Below are 20,377 nucleotides of genomic sequence, written 5' to 3'. Positions count from 1 at the left end.
GTAATGGGCGCATAATTGTAGTTGAGGACCACTACCGGGAGGAGGGTTAAGGTGAGGCTGTGCTGAGTGCGCTTGAAATGTAGCGTAATATGGAAGTGAAACACATGTATGTGCCGGAAGTACCGCGTTCTGGACCGCCAACCACACTCATCGATAAGTACGGCATATCATCGGCATAGGGGCGGTGAGCAGTGACATGGGATGCAATTGCGGAGCATTTAATGCAAACGCTTCAGTTAAGCACGTTAACTGCTTTATCGATCACATGTTATATGATGGGTGTCGATAACGTCGATAAAGATGTTTAACTGGCAGTTAGAATTAACTAGACACGGTGCAAACGGCCCTTAGAAGTACCAATAAATATTTATAATAAAGTGTTTTTAAATAACTAAATATAACTATATCACAGTAACTTAAAAAACAAAAAATATATATTGAGCCGTATTCTGGTTTTCGTACGAATCCAAAATTTGACATTTTTGAGTTCAAAATGATAGGAAAATTTCATGATTTTCGTACGAACCGAAAATTTGAATTTTTTTATAGAAAATGATAGGAAAATTCATGATTTTCGATTCATACGAAAACAAGTATACGCCCCATTATGCACAGAATTATTAAAATCATTTATTCGAAAATGCTATTCAAAGGTATGTTCAAAGGTAACGAATACCTTATGGATTTTCTTTCATATAAAAAAGAGTACTGGGCTTAGCACTGTCGGCAAAAATAAAAAAAATTAAAATTCAACGCGAATTTTAAGACTGTTAAACGTTGCACACTATTGTATTAAAATTGAATTTCTTTTTAATGCTTATTAAAAAGTTTGCAATTTTTGATGAAGTTTTGTAGAACTCTCCTAATTTTCGTACAAACTTAGATTTATATGGTGTTTGTAAAAATATAAGCCATATTTTAATAAAAAAATCAGCCAACAATTTTTAAAATCACCAGATACTATGTGCGTGACTGCAGTTAAAAAAATTAAAATTTTAATTCAAATTGAAATGTTTAAAAAAATGTTATTCTTATATGGACATATACCGTCGGCTGGGTAAAAGATTGTCGTAAGCGTCATACGTACATACATGCGTACCGTACGACAATCTTTTACCTAGGCGACGATATGTACATATATGTATTCTGCGTTGAATTTTATTTTTATGAAAAAAAATTATACCTTTTATTATAAAACAAAAGAAAATATTAACATTTTCACTATAGCTCCCCCACGCGGATAGTTCAGGAAAGATAAGTCCAAAAATTGATTCGTCATACCAAAAACCCCTTAAAGCATATAAAATTTATGCACTTCTTTACAACACTGCAGCGAAATTCTAGAAAACCTATTTTCGCAATTTGGCAAAATCCGAATTATTTTAGACCCATGGTTTCTTCGGCAAATTCGTACAATCTTCCTATGCTATTTATCAGGGACGGTAATCATTATGAGTAAAATAATTTAAATCAGCATTTGATCATTATTTAATGATTTTAATTTTTTTCGCTTAAAAATAATAATTATTATTGAGTAGAACGTGCGAACACAAATACATGAGAATAGTTAAAATTGTTTTACAACAATTACAACTTGTTGATTTTTTTTGGCTAAAATTAAAAAATAATTATTATTTTCCGTCCCTGCTATTTATACGCGCACAGTCGAAAAAATCTACCATACAATTCGACCAGACCTAATCTACATATACTATATGTTAATCTACCACATTATGGGTCTTCCCTTAAACTCGTAAAAGCCTCGTAAAGCTCGTAAATTTACGAGCCTCGTAAAAGAACTGTAAAAACTTTTATGGAGCTCTATTTGCGATCCCCTCGTAAATTTACGAGGCAAATTTTATGCGCAAACGACCTCGTAACCTTCAGTTATACTGAAATGTATGATAAAATAATAAAAAAAAAAAATTAATAAAAAATAATACGCGAATAAAATTAATGAATTTCATCCACTAACTTGGGGTTTCTGCTAATTTTCGGTATTTTCAACTGTACCTGTACCTTTTCACAAAGCGGGCGTTCCCATAAGACTCGAAAACTTACGAGTTTTGCACGGTTTAAGACTTTACGAGTTTAAGGGAATCCCTTAATTGTTTTGGAACCTTCCACAATTTTCGAGGCTTATCACCAATAAAAAAAAAAATTGGAGTCCGCACACTGCCTTGAATTAACTCTTCTTTACTTGCTGTCTCCATTAGCGATTGTTCATCTGCTGCGATAGATCTGCGGCGATGAATCGCTTGTGGAGACCACTCATCGCAATTGAAGGAGGTAAATAGCAGGACATATCGCTTGCGAGCTATCGCAGTTCCACTGCTTGTTTTAACTTTGAATATTTATAAAGTTATAATTTTTTTTTAAATATATGCTCAAAACAATGTGGAGTAAGCGGTTTTTGCGAATATAGAAATTTTCGTCATGTAGAATGTACTCGCAAGCACTTTTTGAAATGAAATCTTCTGCGATGAAATGCCCAAGAATAAAAATTTCTCTGCGATGAGCATTTCGCTTGCGATAAAACTAACAGATCTCATGCGATAGCTGTATGCTAATGGGGACGGCAAGTTAGTTTAAGGGCTCTGTCACACGGTCAGTAATTATCACGATATTTGGATCGCGATCCATATTGATGGATTGATGGATCCCGCACGAATGCTACATGTTCAATATTATTATTTATCGCGTCAGTATTTGCGTTTTGTGCTGAACGCTTATTGTGACGCAAGAAAATATTTTTATTTTGTACATATAATTTACAGATAATGCATTCCACAATTATTTTAAAATTTCCAATGTAAATTAAAATTTGTTCAGTTTGTTTTGAAAGATTTTAAGCCGTGAGAGTGAAGGCAGAGCAGATGTTCGCATTATGAGAGTAAAAGATGCACTGACGAAATGTATGGATTGCGTTTTGAAAGTGCTACACGTTCAATATTTATTGACGGTATTGCGATCCGCGATCCAGATTTCAAAATTTTTAGAAATTTTGCGATATGGATCACGATCCATCAATACTGCAAGCTATACTATCAATAAATATTGCGATACTTGGATCACGTCAATAAAGACTGACCACGTGACAGTGCCCTAAGACAAGTGTACAATAGTGCTGCTTGTGATGTAAACAAATGCTTAGCTGACGAACCCGGGTTCGAACCGGAATCGGTTATAGGGAATTTACATGATTTAACTTTCACAGGCGATTAATTGAACCAAAAGTTGAACGCTAGTATACAGCTGACCAACTCCATTGAAAGTGATTAGTTCAAATGCCTTCTACACCAGGCAACTGCTGCATTAAACTAACAGTTGCCCGTAAAATCGCCTCATGTAAATTCGCTATTAGGGATCAAAATTTTAAAATTGTCAGAACTCGCCACGAAAACGAATGCTATTCTGAACGGGCCCAAAAAAATAAGAGGAAGCATTTATAGGCAGACTAATTTCGAGGCCGAGGAATTGGTTAAATAAGGACATCTAAACAATTTTACAATGGCGGTAAGTGCAAGGAACCTTTATATTTTAGCGTTTTGCATTTAGCTTCTACCACCTTTGAATTTTGCAGCCATCACAAAAGGGAAAGCAAGGAACGAAAGGAGCAAAGCAGATTGTAGAGGAAAACAAGGCCACACTAAAATTTTATAGGAACATGGCAATTGGATGTAGCGCTGGCACCGTATTGATAAACTTGATATTTTTTGGCATTAGCACAGTGACGGTGGTAGGTACAAGCCAAGAGCTAACCGTTTTCATACGAAAAATAAGAATAAATTAAATTATCGGTTTTGCATTTTTCTCGTAGATTATGGGCATCATTGCTGTACTGTCTCTAACTGCCGCCGTACAGTTCATGGTTTTCATGTCGCGTCCAAAGTACTCGGAAAGCGGCACTATTCTGGATTCTGGTAACGATTTGAATATGGAGGGCGGTATTGCCGAGTAAGTGGAGTTAAAGAAAATATCTGTTGGCAGTCTATGTTCTTATTACATACACTTTTTCCTTGCAGAAATGTAAAAGATTTAATCATTCTGACATCAGGCACACTCTTACTTTCCCTGCTATCCAACTACTTCTGGTTCCTCTTACTCTTGGCGCCTTTGCGGGCCGTCTGGATGTTGTGGGGTAGTGTAATTCAGCCTTGGCTGTCACAACGTAACGCTGCCAACCAAGAACCAGAGTTGGATGAAAAGAAGCAACGTAAACTTGAGCGTAAAATGCGGCGAATGAGATGAGGGTCTAATATGCGCTAAAAGGTCAGCTTACAAATGCAGTGCCAAGAGAGCCTTAAGGGAAAATCCAATTAAAATTTCGTTGCAAATGCGAATGATGCCTGTAAAACAGATAAACTCGTCGGGTGGGAAACGTGACCCTACAAATATTTAAGTACCTATGTAGATATATGTTTTGTGTTTGTTATTTGGCATCTCGAGCTGCATCAGTATAATGTTAGTTTGGAATTTCTTGTACTTTGGTGCTAGTTGCTTTTTTTTATAAATATTTATACTAGAGTTTGGATACAAAAAATAAGAGATTTTTAATTAATAAATGTAAAATAAAAGGTGAGAACTTCAGTCAACAGTGCTTACGTTATTAAGGCTGTACTACCACGGAAATGCAGTCTTCTTGACAAATTGGAAGGGGCTACGTAGTAATTATCCCAACATTGCAACCTTGTTGCTTAACCGATGCTCTGTTGCTAGTGCTCTAGTGAAAATTTACTGAAATCAAGCAGCAAACATTGTTTATATTGCATTTACTACTTTTAGGCAACTGATTGTCAAACATTCGTTCCTTAAACTCGTGTTGCAGCCATTCGCCAAAATTTTCCCGTAGTCATAACTTTTCATGTGTAACGGTTTTTCAGAACACGTCCGCTATTCATACATATTTGTATATACGAGGCTTTCGCTGAATCAATCGTAGTAAGATTTTTCGTAAGATTTACTAAAAATACTATCGCGCTGGTCAGATACATGTGCATTATGTCAAACGTTGTTTTACAATTTTATAAGTAGCTTTAAGAATATACTATACACATTATTCTACAATGTACATACATATGTACATATATCGAGATCTAACCGCCAAAAAGATGCAAGCGGCATTTTTTTCAAAATTTTATTTTTTACATATTTTTTGCGGTTAGGGTTCGATACATAGAATCTATATAAAAACTGGAAATAGTAAAGGCCATATACATATGCATACTTACAAACTGCATTGGATTAAACTACATTTTCGCCATAAAAAGCAAATCCGCTTTTGATCAAGACCAGGAAGTTAGCAGTTCTGTTTGACGTTTGCCATGTACATACACTGCCGGAACAAAGTATTGGCACAGCAAATTTTTCACAATATATGCAACAATTTTCGTTCCAATATTTTTCCGTTAATTTCCTATAAAAATATGGTTCATTCTACAACATAAAAATATAATTCCTAAGCTTTGTGCAAAACTCGCGAAAATTCAGCAAATTTTCATAAAAAATTTCAACTTTTTAATCAGATTTTTAGAATTTTTTTGAGTATGCAGATTTGTAGTCCAATCAATTTTATAATAAAGTGCAAGTTTTAACTAGCTAGGAATTACCGTTGATTTTTGGAAATTTTTTTCACGCAGTCTTCCATACAAAAAAATTTTTCGAAAATACTTTATATGGAAAAAATGCAAAACACCTTCAACAAAACAAATTCTCAAAAATCAACGCTATTTTTGACTAACTCCGAACTTGCATTTTTTTACTAGAATTTAATGGGCTGCAAAACTGCATACTAAAAAAATTCTAAAAAATCTGATGAAACAGTTGAAAATTTTGATGAAAATTTGCTGAATTTTCGCGAGTTTTTTAATTGATCGCACACAAAAAATTATACATCAAATTGTTTGAAATCCATTGAGGAAACATTAAATCCTTGTGTGATTAATTTTTCTGAAATCCTTAAGGAGTTATAAGTAAAAAACGATAATTTTCGAAAACTCAATGTTAGCGATACTTCTAGAGTGTCATAAAAAAAGTAAAACCAATAAAACAAGTGGACTCTTCCAGTTTTGCCCCAAACAACAACGGTTCATTATTTGCTTAAAACGAATGAAATGACCATAATCAAATTTGTATTTTTAAGCTTTGAGGTTTTTTCATAAGCAAATTATATAACTTAAACATCGCTTAGTTCAAATGCAAAATTGCATGAATGCACTAACACGTAAACCACACTTAATTTTGTACGCCGAATTAATTTTTTATTTTCTTTTTTTCACAGATTTAAAATCTTACCGGTTATTAACAATACATATTTTTGATTTTATTTCTTTCTAATTTGTTTTGTGCATAATTTCAGTGCAAAAGAACAATTTACATACGTATAAGTTGATTCTAGTAATATGCTACATACACATTTTTCAAATATCATCCATTGCAGATACGTTAAAACTTTTAGCAATGTTTAGTCAACTATCAGTCCCTCAAGTGTATTTCCTAAATTATTTCCTACTATTGATATAGCAGCGAAGAATGGACATATATGTATGCATGTTGTTGTTGTTGTATTGCACGAATGTAGGTGCATACTTGTTAATAAGTGCATGGTGCATTGGCTACATACAAACAATTACTTTTAATATAATTAACCATATCTGTTTCAAAATGAATCGAATAGAATTCAACAGCTTTTTTCTCCTTAATACACTGTGTTGACGAAGCCCCCTCGCCATCGAATGTCGTGATCTCAAAATCAAATTTCAATTCGAATACTCGATTCGGGCAAAGGTAATTTCAGTTAAACAATCGGCTTTTGGTTTTGCCATTTATAAGTAATTGGTTGAACATGTATTGCGTCCACTTAGCTTAAGTAAATTATAGATTTCGTGTGTAAACAATTTCGTTGTGGTTGACCACTTTCATTTAATTTATTAAATTATTATGAAATAATGACGCCGAAAGTTCCAAAACAAGTTTATTTATAACACAGCTAAAATGCTGCACCGCTACATTTTTATATTTGAACATAATTAAATAATATTATGTATAACAAATGTTAATAAAAAAAGAAAGCGTGGACTTTTTTTACCAAGTTACGTATTAATGAAGAATAAAGCAAGAACAGTTAATAAATGCGAAACCTAAAACAGTTTTATATGGAAAATAATGGAAGTTTATATATTTTTACTTTTCATGTTAATAACTTTAAGTTAAACTTACTGGAGTGTATTTATATGTAGTATTTTTTTTAGTTGTGTGCATTGTTGTAATACATTGTATTTGCTTATATACACACTAGTTTATATATATACTCTGTAAATATGTATACTAAGATACATATCCATTTCATTTAAATGTTTTTCTTTGTTTAATTTATCATAAAGTTACTTCAATTAAAGTTAAATGTTCTTCCGGAAATTTAGTTGAATTGCTCGGGCATAACATAAGAGATATCATCCCAAGGATGACGATATAGACCCTGCTTCAGCCTCTTCTGGTCCATGTAATGACCGATGAAACCTATGCTGCGTCCCAGCACGAAGAGCGAGTTGATCGCACCGATATTGATGTATTCTTGAGCTTCCTCACTGCAAAGATAAAAATAAAGAATTAATAAAACAAAATATGTTGCAGCGCTAAATAATATGGAATAGTAAGAAAGGATAAATCAGAATATTGCTATCCGGAAACTAAAAATTAAATTATAACAAAAAAAGCTAACCTCAAAATTGATCTAACTTAAACAGCGAATCCAACACGTTTTTATAATTTTAAAGTACTATACAAATTGAACGCCTTTCTTCCTTTCACGAGTAAATAAAAAAACTACTTTGGGTGGGAAGCAAGAAAGTTTAAACCTTCAAAAACGTTTGAAATGCATTTTTTAAACCAAAAGTCATCAGCATTTCCATAAACTCAGGACCATTTTCTCAAGAAGGTTTTAAAATTACTTTGTCTTTTGAACACAAATTTTGTTCTAAAAAAATGTGATGAACACACACCACTTAATCCAAGTTCCCCCAACACTGAACTCACCTCGTGAATGAGCCGCAGTTGCGTAACATGTCCACGAAACTCGTAGCAATTACACCATCTACATTCAGGATCAGGTTCGGCTTTTTGCTTGTCGTGATCTTCTCCACTTCCAGCGCATATCTGAGCAATGGGCAAGCTGGGAAATTTTCCAATACAAATTCCTTGATAATTTTCACGCGCACATCTGGGTTATTAATCGATTTGACACGATGTCCAATACCCATAATGAGTCTACCTTCCTTGCGCATTTGATTGACAAACTCCATTGGATGCAAATTAGAGTCATAGGCCTCGGAGAATTGCCGGGCTGAACCATCCAAAGCGCCACCAAAGCGATCACCCTATAAAATGTGTTAACAATTTTATTAAATGTAACAAATTTCCGTTTGCCCTCCAACTCACAATTGTCAGCAAGCCACTGACGACGGACGAAACCAAGTCTTTGCCGGCACGTGCACACACAATTGTGTTATGCGCACCCGAAACAGCCGGTCCATGATCAGCCGTCACCATTAGGCACATTTCGAAGAACTTACAAACGTATGGAGGCAGACAGCGCTGGAACCACAAGAGTGACACCACACCACCAATACCCACGTCCTTGTTGAGCACCTCGCTGATGGGCATGCCAGCATACAGCAACTCTTGGCCACGCTCATCGCAAATAGACGTCATGAAGGAAGCGGGTTTGCGGATTAAACCTAATTCACGCGCCCAAGAGTAATCCATTGGCACAGTGGGTGGTGGTACTTCTTCTTTGGGCACAATGCGTCCCGATTTTACTAATTCGGCATATACTTGTTGAATGAGGTCACCCAACGAATCGAAAGATTCGGGTACGTATGCGCCTGCCTCACGCAATGCCTTGTTCTTTGCAGAAGCCGTCTCCCGATCTGAGTTGGCGCATGAACCTGCATGGCCAAATTGCACCTCAGAGGTGAACATGCTGGCACATGTACCAATACACCACGCCACTAAAGGTTTTGTTATGCGTCCATCCTTGAGAGCTGCGCACACCTCGTATTCCTCCGTGCCGCCTACCTCACCGAGCAGCACAATCAACTTGGCCTCAGGATCGGCCTGGTAGCGTAGAATGTGATCCATAAATGTTGAGCCCGGATAGCGATCACCGCCAATAGCAATACCCTCCTGCACACCATCCGTAGCTTTTGAGACAATGTTGTTCAATTCGTTGGACATACCGCCGGAACGCGATACATAGGCCACACTTCCGGGACGATAGAGTTTTGAATGTAATATATTATCCAACATGCCGCCGGTGTTGCCGATTTTGAAGCAACCAGGCTTGACACCACCAACAGTGGCGGGCCCAATGATAGATACGCCTTTCTTGTCGGCGGAAACAATCAGTTTGCGGGTCAAATTCTCGGGGATGCCTTCAGCAATAATAGCCACTGTGCGTATTTGTGGGAACTCCAATACCTCTAAAGTTGAATCATAAGCCGAACGTAATGAGGCAAAGTTAACCATCACATCGACATCTTTATGATTCTTAACAGCGTCAGACATTTTCTTATAAACTGGAATAAGAATCTCTTTGTGACCCCAGTAATACTTTTGCTTATGATCGCCGGTGAAGGGGTATACCATAGCGACAACGGATGGTTCATCACGTCTATATGGGAAAGAGGGGGGGGAAATTCATATAATACTGTTGACATACTAATGTTATTACGTTTAAAATACACTACAATTCTCCACTTCGCTCACCTGCAAATGAAATCGAAATCCAGCATTGATTGTACAGCCCGTTGTTGCATGCCCCAGACGATGGCTTTCGTTTTGTTGCTGAAAAATTTACGCGTATGCGCATTTGCGACATTGTTGTGCACAGAGTCATTGGTAACAGAGTCATCTGCCGAAATAGGTGGTAGTTTAATCGAGTGTGGTGATGAACCTATACCTTAAATGTGTTCCCAAATGATTTACGATTTTGGTTTTGATTTCGATAACGTTTTGAATGTTCATTGCAGTTGATTGAGAGCATGGGTAGATATCGTGCCAAGACGTTGTTGTTTTTTTGTTTTTTTTTTTTTTATGGTTGGTTTTGGTTTTTGAGATATGAACGTGAGGCGAAAGAGATAGATGCACAAAAACAGGCAAAACACACGAGCACAAACACATAGCAAACAATACGTTAAAGAGTATCATAGTGAGGATAGACGACAACAAATGTTTTTTTATGTTTCCAAAAAACAATTTAACGCTTTGTCAAAGTAGTAGTAATGGTGGTAGTGGTATTGGAAATTGAGGTGGTGGTGATGATGTTGAGCAGGATAACCGATTACATACAAACATGAGGACGGACGAAGAGGATACATACAAAAATACAAGAAATATATTTGAATATAAGTTATTAGTTGATAGCTTGTACAGGATATGGTTAGATAAAGGAAATTTTGAATATCAAAAGTTTTCAAATTTGTACTACAGTTAAATTTATGCATTTGAAACTTGGTGCTAAAAATTTCTATTTTGAAAAAGTGACAAATTGGCACTTTAAGGCCATTCAAAGCACGATAATCCAGCTCACTTCACACAAACGATAAAAGGTATACAAACTTGCGGTTTTTATTAAGCAACAATTTAAAAATTTTGAAATAAACAAATATTTCAGTATGTAGATTAAACCCGGGAATGCTTATAAAATGTGCTTTAAAGCTTTAAAATACCATTTTGATTAAAAAAAAACGATTTAACCAAACAAAAACGTGTTACTGAACTTTTAAATGCAATAAGAATCATCGCTTTTTTCTTGACAGTCTATCAGTGATCGTAAATAACAGTTATCACTTGTATATGTATTCCTATAATAATTAATGAGATAAACATTAGCCCTGTTACAGGTACTTCAGGATTTGCAGGTTTTACAGAATTTACAGGAAAAGCAGTTTTCGCCATTAATAAACCTTATGGAAGGTGGCGATCGGGATCGGCTTCCTGTAAAAACCCGTAAAACCTGCAAAAATTTAAGTACAAATGTATGATTAAAATTATTAATTTTTTATTTCAGCAATAAACGTGAAGGGTGAAAAATTAAAAAAAAAACTTAGTTCTTCAATAGCATGCACTTATTTTCCCATAAATACAATGTTAAAAAATCAATATCTGGGATATTCATCATTACCCAGAAGATAATTTAGGTAGCCCATCCTAAAAGGTCTACCGAAGAAGGGTTGAAAAAGTACTTCCTTGCATGCCTTCTAGAAGGGCTTATCCATTTACAATTTACGCGAATGTATAAATTTATATTATTTAACATTACAAATGAATTCCAATTAAAATTTTAAATTACATAACACATATTTGATATAAACCTCAAGCAAATACTTCAAAGATGTATGATTTTTATAAATTAAAGAAGCAACTTTAAAGAACTCCTCCAAAAGGCCTTCTGAAGTACGTCCTATAAAAGCCCTTCTGGAATGCCTTCTATGGGTAGCGAAAGAGGAAGCCCTTCAATTTGTGCCACTCCATACAAAAAAGAAAGGAGAAAGGAATATAGAGTGGAAGGCCTCTTGATTCTCAGGAAGGCCTTAAGGAAGGGCTTTTAACCCCTGCAATTATCTACTGGGTAGCTAGTCTTTTGTCTATTAACACTTTCCGCGTTCTGGAATGGAATCCCCAAACATTTTCTTTTGTGGATCGCATTATCATCGCTTTTCAAGGTTCAGCAATAGTCAGGCTAGGATGTAGAGGTTTGATTTCCTATCATACCGCTTCTCCATACTGGTTATAACCTGGTGGAATCGTTAGCCATGTTCTTCGCTAGTATTTTTTTACTAAGTTTTTTTTTTAATTTTTCACCCCTTTCTACTGAATCAATCGATAGGAGGTTGAATCCATCAGACGAATTGGATTTTCATTAATACGTGATTTTTTCTTCAGAAAAACTAGTTCAAATTATATTTTTAATTTTTTGTTTTAAACTTGGCATTTTTACATACTTCATCGTTTTTTTTTTTCAAGTACTGGACATGCTAGACAAATTTTGTAAATGCACTTCAAATCAGCATCGAAAAATCTATGAGATGAGGTTGGACCCGTTTTTGTTATAAAATACGACCAAATTTTGTTTAACCGTATAATATGCAATGCGAGAACGCTCCTATAATTTCAGATACCTTTTATTAACATCATATACAAGCCAAGTGATAGAAACATAATCATTTGTGGGTTAACTGTTATTCGCGATCTCTGCAGTCCAAACATGTTTATGAAAGTGGGCAGAAAAAAAAAACTTATGTTGAACCATGCAAAACCATCCAAGAATATACTTAATTTTACACCAATCTTTTGGAAGGCTTTTATTCAAACATAATTGTCAAATGTAAATGCAAACTTACCGCCATTATTGCTCTCTGCAGTTTCAGTGGCCTTGAGCTCAGACTGTGCTTGCTGACCTCCGGGCAGTAGAAAATTAGCTGTGGAGAATTCTGCAGCTGTGGTTTGTGGAATGGCTCGTTTACCCAGCGCCATGCCACAAATCGCAGTCATATGCGTCTCTGGACCGAACACGTGCAATGGAATGCCAAGTGTGGAGCCGAATTCGCGCATCTTGCGCAAGCCTTCTTGATAATTGGGGCCGGCACGACGCACGAAAATCGACACATTGTGTTCGACCAGTTTGGGTTGGAATTCACGCAGAGCTGTTATTATGCCACGGAAGGTTGCAGCAACATTGGTGAAGTTAGCAATGCCACCACCAGTGATGAGCACTTTTCCCTCTGGATGCTTTGGTGACGAAGTCATGAGGGTCAAAATAGTTTTGGCATATTCATAAGTTTGCTGCTCAGATGGCGCGCCACTGTATTCACCATAGTTGGCCAATTCGGAGGCACCACCCAAATCACAAATCGTATCTGAATAAATAACACTAGCGCCACCACCGGCCACCATAGTCCAAATGCGACCATTGCGATTGAGAATTGTCAACTGTAAAGAAAAGAGATATGAGTGATGTATGTATGTATGTATGAACATATATAGTAAAATAATCCTACTGAAATGTCAATGCAAACTAACCTTCAATGAAGCGCCACTCTTCGCATCCAAATCGGCTATGTAGGCTTCTTCTGGATATGCGTCGCGACCGAACGGCGGTGGATACTCAACATCACCCCATTTGGGACGGCAAATGAAATCGGCCGTAGAATCCAATTTGGCGGCCAAGTCCAAAATATACATGCTGTCTTTGGTCACGACCAGTGGATTGATTTCCAAATATGTGAAGTAAAGATCGACATAAGCTCGGTAAAGAGCGAAAATAAAATTGGCGATACGCTTCTTCTTCGAAGCATCGTTGACATGTACCAACAGTTTTGTTGTGATTTCTTCGACGGAAGTTTCATTGTTAACCAGCACGTCCAATTTCAAGGCCTTCGCATCTACATCACCAATATCAACACCACCTTGGTGGTAGAACAGAATCGTATCGGCACTGCGATGCGAGTAGATGCAGACATACATTTCCTCAGACTGGTGTGATTAGAAGTGAAAATACAAAGTTAGATTGAATTTTAAATAACAAATGTTTAATTTCCTAACTTCTTCTCACCTCGTCATGTGGCAAAAATGGTTCAATAATGAAATTACGCAACTTGCCCACAGTATTGCCGATCTTTTGATCCTTATCTATGCGTTCGCCAATCCATTGCTTGACTTGTTCGAAATTTTTCTTAACGCCGATTAAACCCAATTTGCCGCGTCGCTTAATCAATTGATCCGGTTTCACCACTAATGGCTGCAAATGGAAAATTACATAAAAGGTGTATGAGTAACTATAAAAGCGCACAATGTTCACTTGTAAAGTCGGTAATCAGCTAAAAGGTGTAGGTAAATAAAATAGATATGACTTTATGTATGTACCTGCATATGTACTAACTAAACGTGATCGAATATACTCGTGCGTACATACTAGAAGTAGTGCAGTGGCGCACCTAAGAATGTAAATACTTATGCATACATATATACATATGTATGTATGTATACATATGAATACTATACTATTGCTAGAAACAAAGGTTATTCAAGATACTGAAAAACAATTCAAATATTGGATTGAATATGGCTTTTGAACTTGCAAATATCAACACATGCACAAATATTACTTGTGTTTATTTATTTGTATTGTCAAACGCAGATTTAGAATCACTTGCGAAAGTGCAAAAGTGGCATTGCAGTTCTAAATATTCATAAAAAATATGAAAGGAACCAAGGCTAAGAAGTTTCTTCATACATAAATATGTACTATATATAGTAGCGTGGGCCGAAAATCCGCTTTTTTAGAATTTTGTTTGGTAATAGCAAAAATATGATTCATTATGCTTTGAAAAAATCTGTGTGAAATTTAGAATTTTTTAGTCAATACCTAGGCTCGCCCAAGCCCATCAGAGTTCAATATGCTCAAAAAATAAAAATTAATAAATAGATTAATTAATACATTTTTTTACTAAAATTGCAATAATCTTCGAAAGTATTAGTCCTACATAGTTTGGTATATGGATCCTTTTTGTAGAGAATCGAAGTTAGCTAACAAACAAATTTTTTAGTACTTCACCTTTGGTGGACATGGGTAGGATATTGACCAAAAATTTTCACAGTTCACACAGATTTATTTTAGAGCACCATATTTTTGCTATTACCAATCAAAATTCTAAAAAAGCGTATTCTCGGCACACGCTAATATATAGTACAAGGATATATGTGCAAGGATATGGATATTTTCCAGTAAGAAAAAAGAAAACCATAGCCAGGTGCTCAGAGGAGGAAGGAGTTGCGGGCCACCCTGGTAATTGGTAATTAGTTAAAATTAGAAATAATCATAAAATAATCACAATTTAATTAAAAAACTAATGCATTTATTTTTGTAATTATTTAGATTATTTTTAAGATTTTTTTTTTCAATTCATCTGTGGACACCCGGACGCTGTTGACTTTATTTATTTTTCTAAAAGTCTAGATTTAGTTCTTTATTTCAAAACTTGTCTTTTGAAAGTATTTTTTTGATACGATGTCAAACATTAATGTATTGCATATATAACAGCCTAGTAGTCTGTACTACAGACTCTGTAGATACAAATTTTGAAGAAAGAGCAGAGAGAATGCATAAAAGTTCCTTGTCGAAGCGAGTGCATTTACCATTCTTAGTACGTGTGAAGAATGTGCAAAGCTTATTTGGTTCTACTGGCAATGCTAAGCTTCACCAAAGCTACGTTGACTGCTACTCAGTATAGGAAATGTAGTTACACCTCAGCCAAATTATGATATACTAGCGTGACCCAATGTGTACCCCATCCAACACTACATATAAACGTTTCACTTATTCTCCCGTAAACAGCGGAGAAGGCTGTGAATATTCAAGGATTCTTAGCCCGCTACGCTGAGAGATATTTCTGATTACGTTGTCGTATTTAGGACAAGGCAGGACGGGCGCAGGGAAATTTCTCGATGCCATTTACCTCCTCCTCGTTCCTTTAACTGTGGTAGAAGTCATTAGAGGGGAAGCGTTTACGCTCTTCTTGTATTCACATTGAAAAAATAATAATATTTTGGCGCTTACACTTTAGTAAAGCGTTTGGCCGAGCTTCTCCTCCAATTTTTGGAGGAGATGTGATTACACAAATGAAGGCACCTACAGTTTTACGGCGTAACCGAACGGCAAATGAATTTTATGAGAAGCTTTCTCAAGGCAGAAATAGACTTGGAGGTTTGCCATTTCCTGTCGAAAACCTTTTTCTGTAATTTTTTTGGATGCTACTTTGACCAGCAATTTGAAAACAATCCAAGGTAACGTGCGATAAATTACAAATGGAAGCGTAGGTTGGGGAAGTATTGCGGGTATATTCCCGCTTCGAGCTGTATCATCTAATATGTATAAAATATTTAGCCAAAATGTCTCCAATTTCAGGAACAAATTTGATCACCTCTTACAAAATTATATTTGATTGTACGAGTAACTATAGAAGTGTCTTCCCGTTAAGTGAACTAGGGCCTATCAATAAATTTAATAAATTTGCTTTTAAAAATGCATGTCTTAATATTCACACAGATGTCTCTAAAAAAGCGCTCTTTCCGATTAAATGGGCCGGTCTGACCCACACAATCACAAGTGTAAACGCTCACCTGACGTCATAACATGAACAACATCAGGCCACCTTGCTGCTTACAAACAATTGACACCACGACAACAATTTTGTTGTGTGTTTCTGTACTCTTGGGTGTAGCATAAGATCGTTATAGTTGAACAAAAACACTAGAGGATGATTGCATATATGTATGTATTAATAATGAGCTGGTTGGGAGAGAGAAATAAAGAGAGTGGGATAGGATTCTGACGAGTTCATCGTGATAACGATAAGGTAAATACATAAACAAACGCTAGAAATTGGATGATGTATGACGTTCGAGTACTTCTACAATTTTTCGAATATAAATTTGCATATTCAATAATTTCTACGTTTAAAAATAGCACGTACTCTATACAACTGCAAGGTAGTACCACTCAGCCAAAGCGATCGCCTACTAATACTTTATTATAATAGTCGAGACAAACATAGCCCAAACATATTGAGTATGATTTTTATGAATAAAAGCGACAGCTGAATGAGAACTCCTCCAAAAGGCCTTATGGAATACGTCCTAAAAAAGGCCTTCTGGTAGCCGTTTTATTGATAACGAAAGCAGAAGGCTTTCCATTTGTGCCACTCCATACAGAAAAGAGAGGAGAAAGGAATGCATAGTGGAAGGCCTATTGTTTCTAAAGTAGGCCTTTTGGAAGGGCTTTTAGCTCCCGTAATTATCTACTGGGTACAGCACCAGTAACAACTGAGAAATGCTTGATGAATTTCGCCGACCTAAACGGGGATAGATCGCCGAACGAACAGCCCTTGGTCGGGTAAAACCCGAGTCATTCCGGTACGTAGAACCGGCTGTCGTGGGAATGACAGACCCTGAACGACCTTCACTGGGAGTCGGTTCGGTCGGAGTCGGTCAAGTTATGTAGACTATCCGACCACGGGCTGTCCCTCCAACACTAGGCGAATTTGGCGAAGGTGGTATCGGTTGAGCAAAAACAAAAATTACAACAACTAATTATACGCCCAATGACAGCAAGAAGTATCCCAAAATACAACGAACGCAACCTTTTATAAATTCGCCTTGCTCCAGTATAATTCCTCAAAAACTTTGGAGAATTTGTACGCTATTACAGCAATAACAACCACAGCAGTGAGAAATAAATTAAAAATTACACAAAACGATGGCAAAACGCCGAAATCGGGTTGTCTCCGAACCTAAATTTACGGAATGGCGGCAATTCATTCTAAAATAAACACTTTTCTACAACTTTTTTCCACATACACACATACAAGAAATCGCACAAGAAAATATACAAGAAATGTTTATTTAACTATTCCCACCATGCAAAACATGGGAAATACTCATCAATCGTCAATAGCAAAAAATTGACGACTCACCGATTTATTGCCGTGGTGACAAATTGGCAACATCATTTCTTTCACGTAAATTTTGGAATAAATAAGTTATCAAAAATTCCCAAACTTATGAATTTCACAACAAAAGTAATATCCAGAAGCATCTAATTTATGCCAGAGATAGGATTGAAAAAATAGGAAGCCCCATATCGATAGAAAGACTTAATCCCGTTTTCAAGCTCCAATTTTTTATACAAAAAATAAATGAAGTATTAAGAAGAAAAACAATTTCCAAATATCGCCTGTAGCAATAAAAAGGCGATAACAAAACGACTCATTCAGGTAATAACAAAACGATTCGCCCAGGCGAGTTGCCTTCGGTGGACGTTTTAGAGCCACTGGTAATAAGATATCGATATGATGGCGATATTACCGGCAATAAATTTTTTGCTGAGGGCGACACATTTTCTTATTGCCGGCAACAAAAATTCTCTGGTGGGTTAGTACTATTATCAAACACATCGCATGATTTACAAAAAAAAAAACAACGTTCAAAATACAAGTCTATGACTAAGACCGAGTCAGTGGCTGATAAGATTTTTTTCATAGGTTTATAGACAAATAAGTTGTGATTGTTATCATATATTGAATATTCTATAATCAAATAAACCACGCGATTGTTGTTAAATCAGCAATAGCCATGCGTAGCCTATAAACACATACTTAATTCGCATTGACCTCTAGCTACGGCTATTTAAAATTTCCACATCTACACTTTTAAATCAACTAATACAGTTCTATTAGAACATATAGCAAAAGCAATACCGATAACAGCAATAAATGCAAATGTATACATACATATATGTATGTTAACTCATACATATGTACATATATTCAATAAGTCTGGAAATTAACAATCATAGGTTTGTGTGTTTTTAGCGTTATCCCATTATCAGTGCAAATAAAATAAAAATAAAATAAAATATAAAGAAAAAAATTAACTTAAGCTCTCGCGTACCATAATAACGGTATTCTATTTTGATATTATTAATTAAACATATGTACATATGTATGTACTTATGCATATTCCAATGCAAAACAATAACAATTTCATTTCGTGATGAACAAGCAAATTTTTGCCGGTTGTGTTGAAGTTCAATGGAAAACGATTTTTTGTATAATAAAACTAATTTAAAATCACGTAAATTTTAGTATTCGTAATATTAATTATATTCTACCTCGCCCACCTTTACTTCATACACTTTGAAATATTTCTGCTTCAAGATTGTGTGCAATAAAAGTGTGAAGTGTATAAACTAAATGTGGTACTAAATCAGAGAAGCCATTCAATCGATTTAGGGTACTGTAAATTATTTTCACACATATACAGGTAAATAAGAGATTGTTATTATTGTGTAGCTGTTAAATGGTTATCGACGCGAGTACTACTTACCGTGTCCAGCAGCCAAGGATGCCTTACGGACAATTGTGACCAATCCGTTTGGGTGTTCACTGTTGCAAACCGACACTGAGCCGCACCGGAAGGTCCATTCACATTCAAATGCCGATTTAATATATCCTTGCCAGAGGCTTCGGAAATGGCTTTGGCAGACATGTTTGTGACTGTTTGTTTTTAGCAAGAAAATTTTCCTGTTAGATTTGTGGTATACACAGTATTTTTAGTTGTTGTTTGCTAAAAATTAAGAAAAGTAGTGTTAGAATTATTACATATCGCAAAATAATATTCTAAAAACTGAAGTAAATTAATTTGAAAGTCCATGACCCTTAGCTATCCCAGTAGATAATTTCCGGAAATAGAAAAAGCCCTTCTAGAATTTATGCAGGGAAGCACTTTCTTTATACCTTCTTGGGTAGGCCTTTTAGAATCGTTTCACTTAAGAAGGCCTACCTAAATTATCTTTTGGGATATTCGTTTTATATGTATAGCGCGTTTTGTAAAAAGAAACGATATTTTACTTTGAAATCAGATTTTATAAATTTGCCAATTATAGACACACTAAAATCAGGTTTTAGGAGCACACATCCAAATAAAACTGGAATTTTGATGCAGCTCGTGGCCATTAGTCTACACTCCTAACATCCCAAGGATTTTTATTTCCACCAACAATAAATGGCGAATAGTTTGTCATCGTAGCAACAACCACAAACACTTTCACAGTTTTAATGGGGCATTTTTTGTGGTTAAAATAAAATTTTAGGTTCGTCTAGATGAGATCACTTTTAGAAAGCAATTATTTATAATGATAATTATTTTTAATATCATAAGGAATTTTCAGGTTCTAGTATATTATTAACTTGTATTTTGTTGCATTTTATTAAAAAGTGCAATTTGTTCAATAAGCGGCCATTTAAAGCACCTCCCTTCTACGAGCGAAAAGTTAAACGATTACACAAAAACAAGTTTATTTAAATGGACAAATATTAAATGGAAAAATACGCGCCACATACTCGCTTTTTCTTTCGTTCTTTTTTTTTTCTTCTCTATGTCTGTATTTCCTTTCGAGCGAGACCGGTGCCCGTTTAATAGCAAATGCCAACTATTTGTTTAACACCAAGCGGTACGACAAGTGTATATTTATTGAGCCAGCAAGCAAGCAACCGTTTCAAAAGCGCGTCAGGCGAGAACTGAAATCAGCTCAAAATAGCAGGTAGAATGAAGCCAACCGTTGCTCCTGTGGCGTTGCTAATGCTTCGAGAGCGAATGTGATTGTGTAGCACCCACTTCAGCGACGCCGTAAATTGTACCACGACATTACGAAAGGCAGTACGCACGTATCGTTAACATCGACGAAAGTTAATGATCGTTGCTGATCGCTCTAACTAATCGCACTTAACACTGATATCAGCCAATAGTATATGCGAAGCGC

General features: G+C 35.8%; 2 protein-coding genes across 4 annotated transcripts; one reads left to right on the top strand and one right to left on the bottom strand.

Moving 5' to 3' along the window:
- Nucleotides 1-3,407: 3,407 nt before the first annotated feature.
- On the top strand, nt 3,408-4,595 carry LOC118743255 (transmembrane protein 208). Its single transcript, XM_036475820.1, has 4 exons — nt 3,408-3,516; nt 3,584-3,739; nt 3,821-3,957; nt 4,026-4,595. The coding sequence occupies exons 1-4, from the start codon at nt 3,511-3,513 to the stop codon at nt 4,249-4,251; spliced, it is 525 nt and encodes a 174-aa protein (XP_036331713.1). The 5' UTR covers nt 3,408-3,510; the 3' UTR covers nt 4,252-4,595.
- Nucleotides 4,596-5,986: 1,391 nt separating this feature from the next.
- On the bottom strand, nt 5,987-20,139 carry LOC118743253 (ATP-citrate synthase). Of its 3 annotated transcripts, none has more exons than XM_036475817.1 (9): nt 19,959-20,139; nt 18,943-19,182; nt 13,613-13,798; nt 13,081-13,533; nt 12,402-12,990; nt 9,766-9,958; nt 8,437-9,670; nt 8,035-8,375; nt 5,987-7,586 (listed from the first exon to the last, which is right to left on the bottom strand). In XM_036475817.1, exons 2-9 carry the CDS (start codon nt 19,102-19,104, stop codon nt 7,418-7,420), a joined length of 3,327 nt encoding a protein of 1,108 aa, XP_036331710.1. In that variant the 5' UTR covers nt 19,105-19,182; nt 19,959-20,139; the 3' UTR covers nt 5,987-7,417. The 3 variants fall into 3 exon arrangements, with proteins under 3 accessions (XP_036331710.1, XP_036331711.1, XP_036331712.1); XM_036475818.1 differs by having other exon boundaries at nt 7,123-7,586; nt 9,766-9,952; XM_036475819.1 differs by having other exon boundaries at nt 7,123-7,586; nt 9,766-9,910.
- Nucleotides 20,140-20,377: the final 238 nt, after the last annotated feature.

The sequence above is a fragment of the Rhagoletis pomonella genome, unplaced genomic scaffold, assembly GCF_013731165.1.
Source record: "Rhagoletis pomonella isolate Grant_MI unplaced genomic scaffold, Rhpom_1.0 Rhpom_scaffold_00007, whole genome shotgun sequence".
NCBI classification, from domain to species: domain Eukaryota; kingdom Metazoa; phylum Arthropoda; class Insecta; order Diptera; family Tephritidae; genus Rhagoletis; species Rhagoletis pomonella.
The sequence above is the reverse complement of the archived record's forward strand: the minus strand, read 5'-3'. Positions and strand labels throughout refer to the sequence as shown.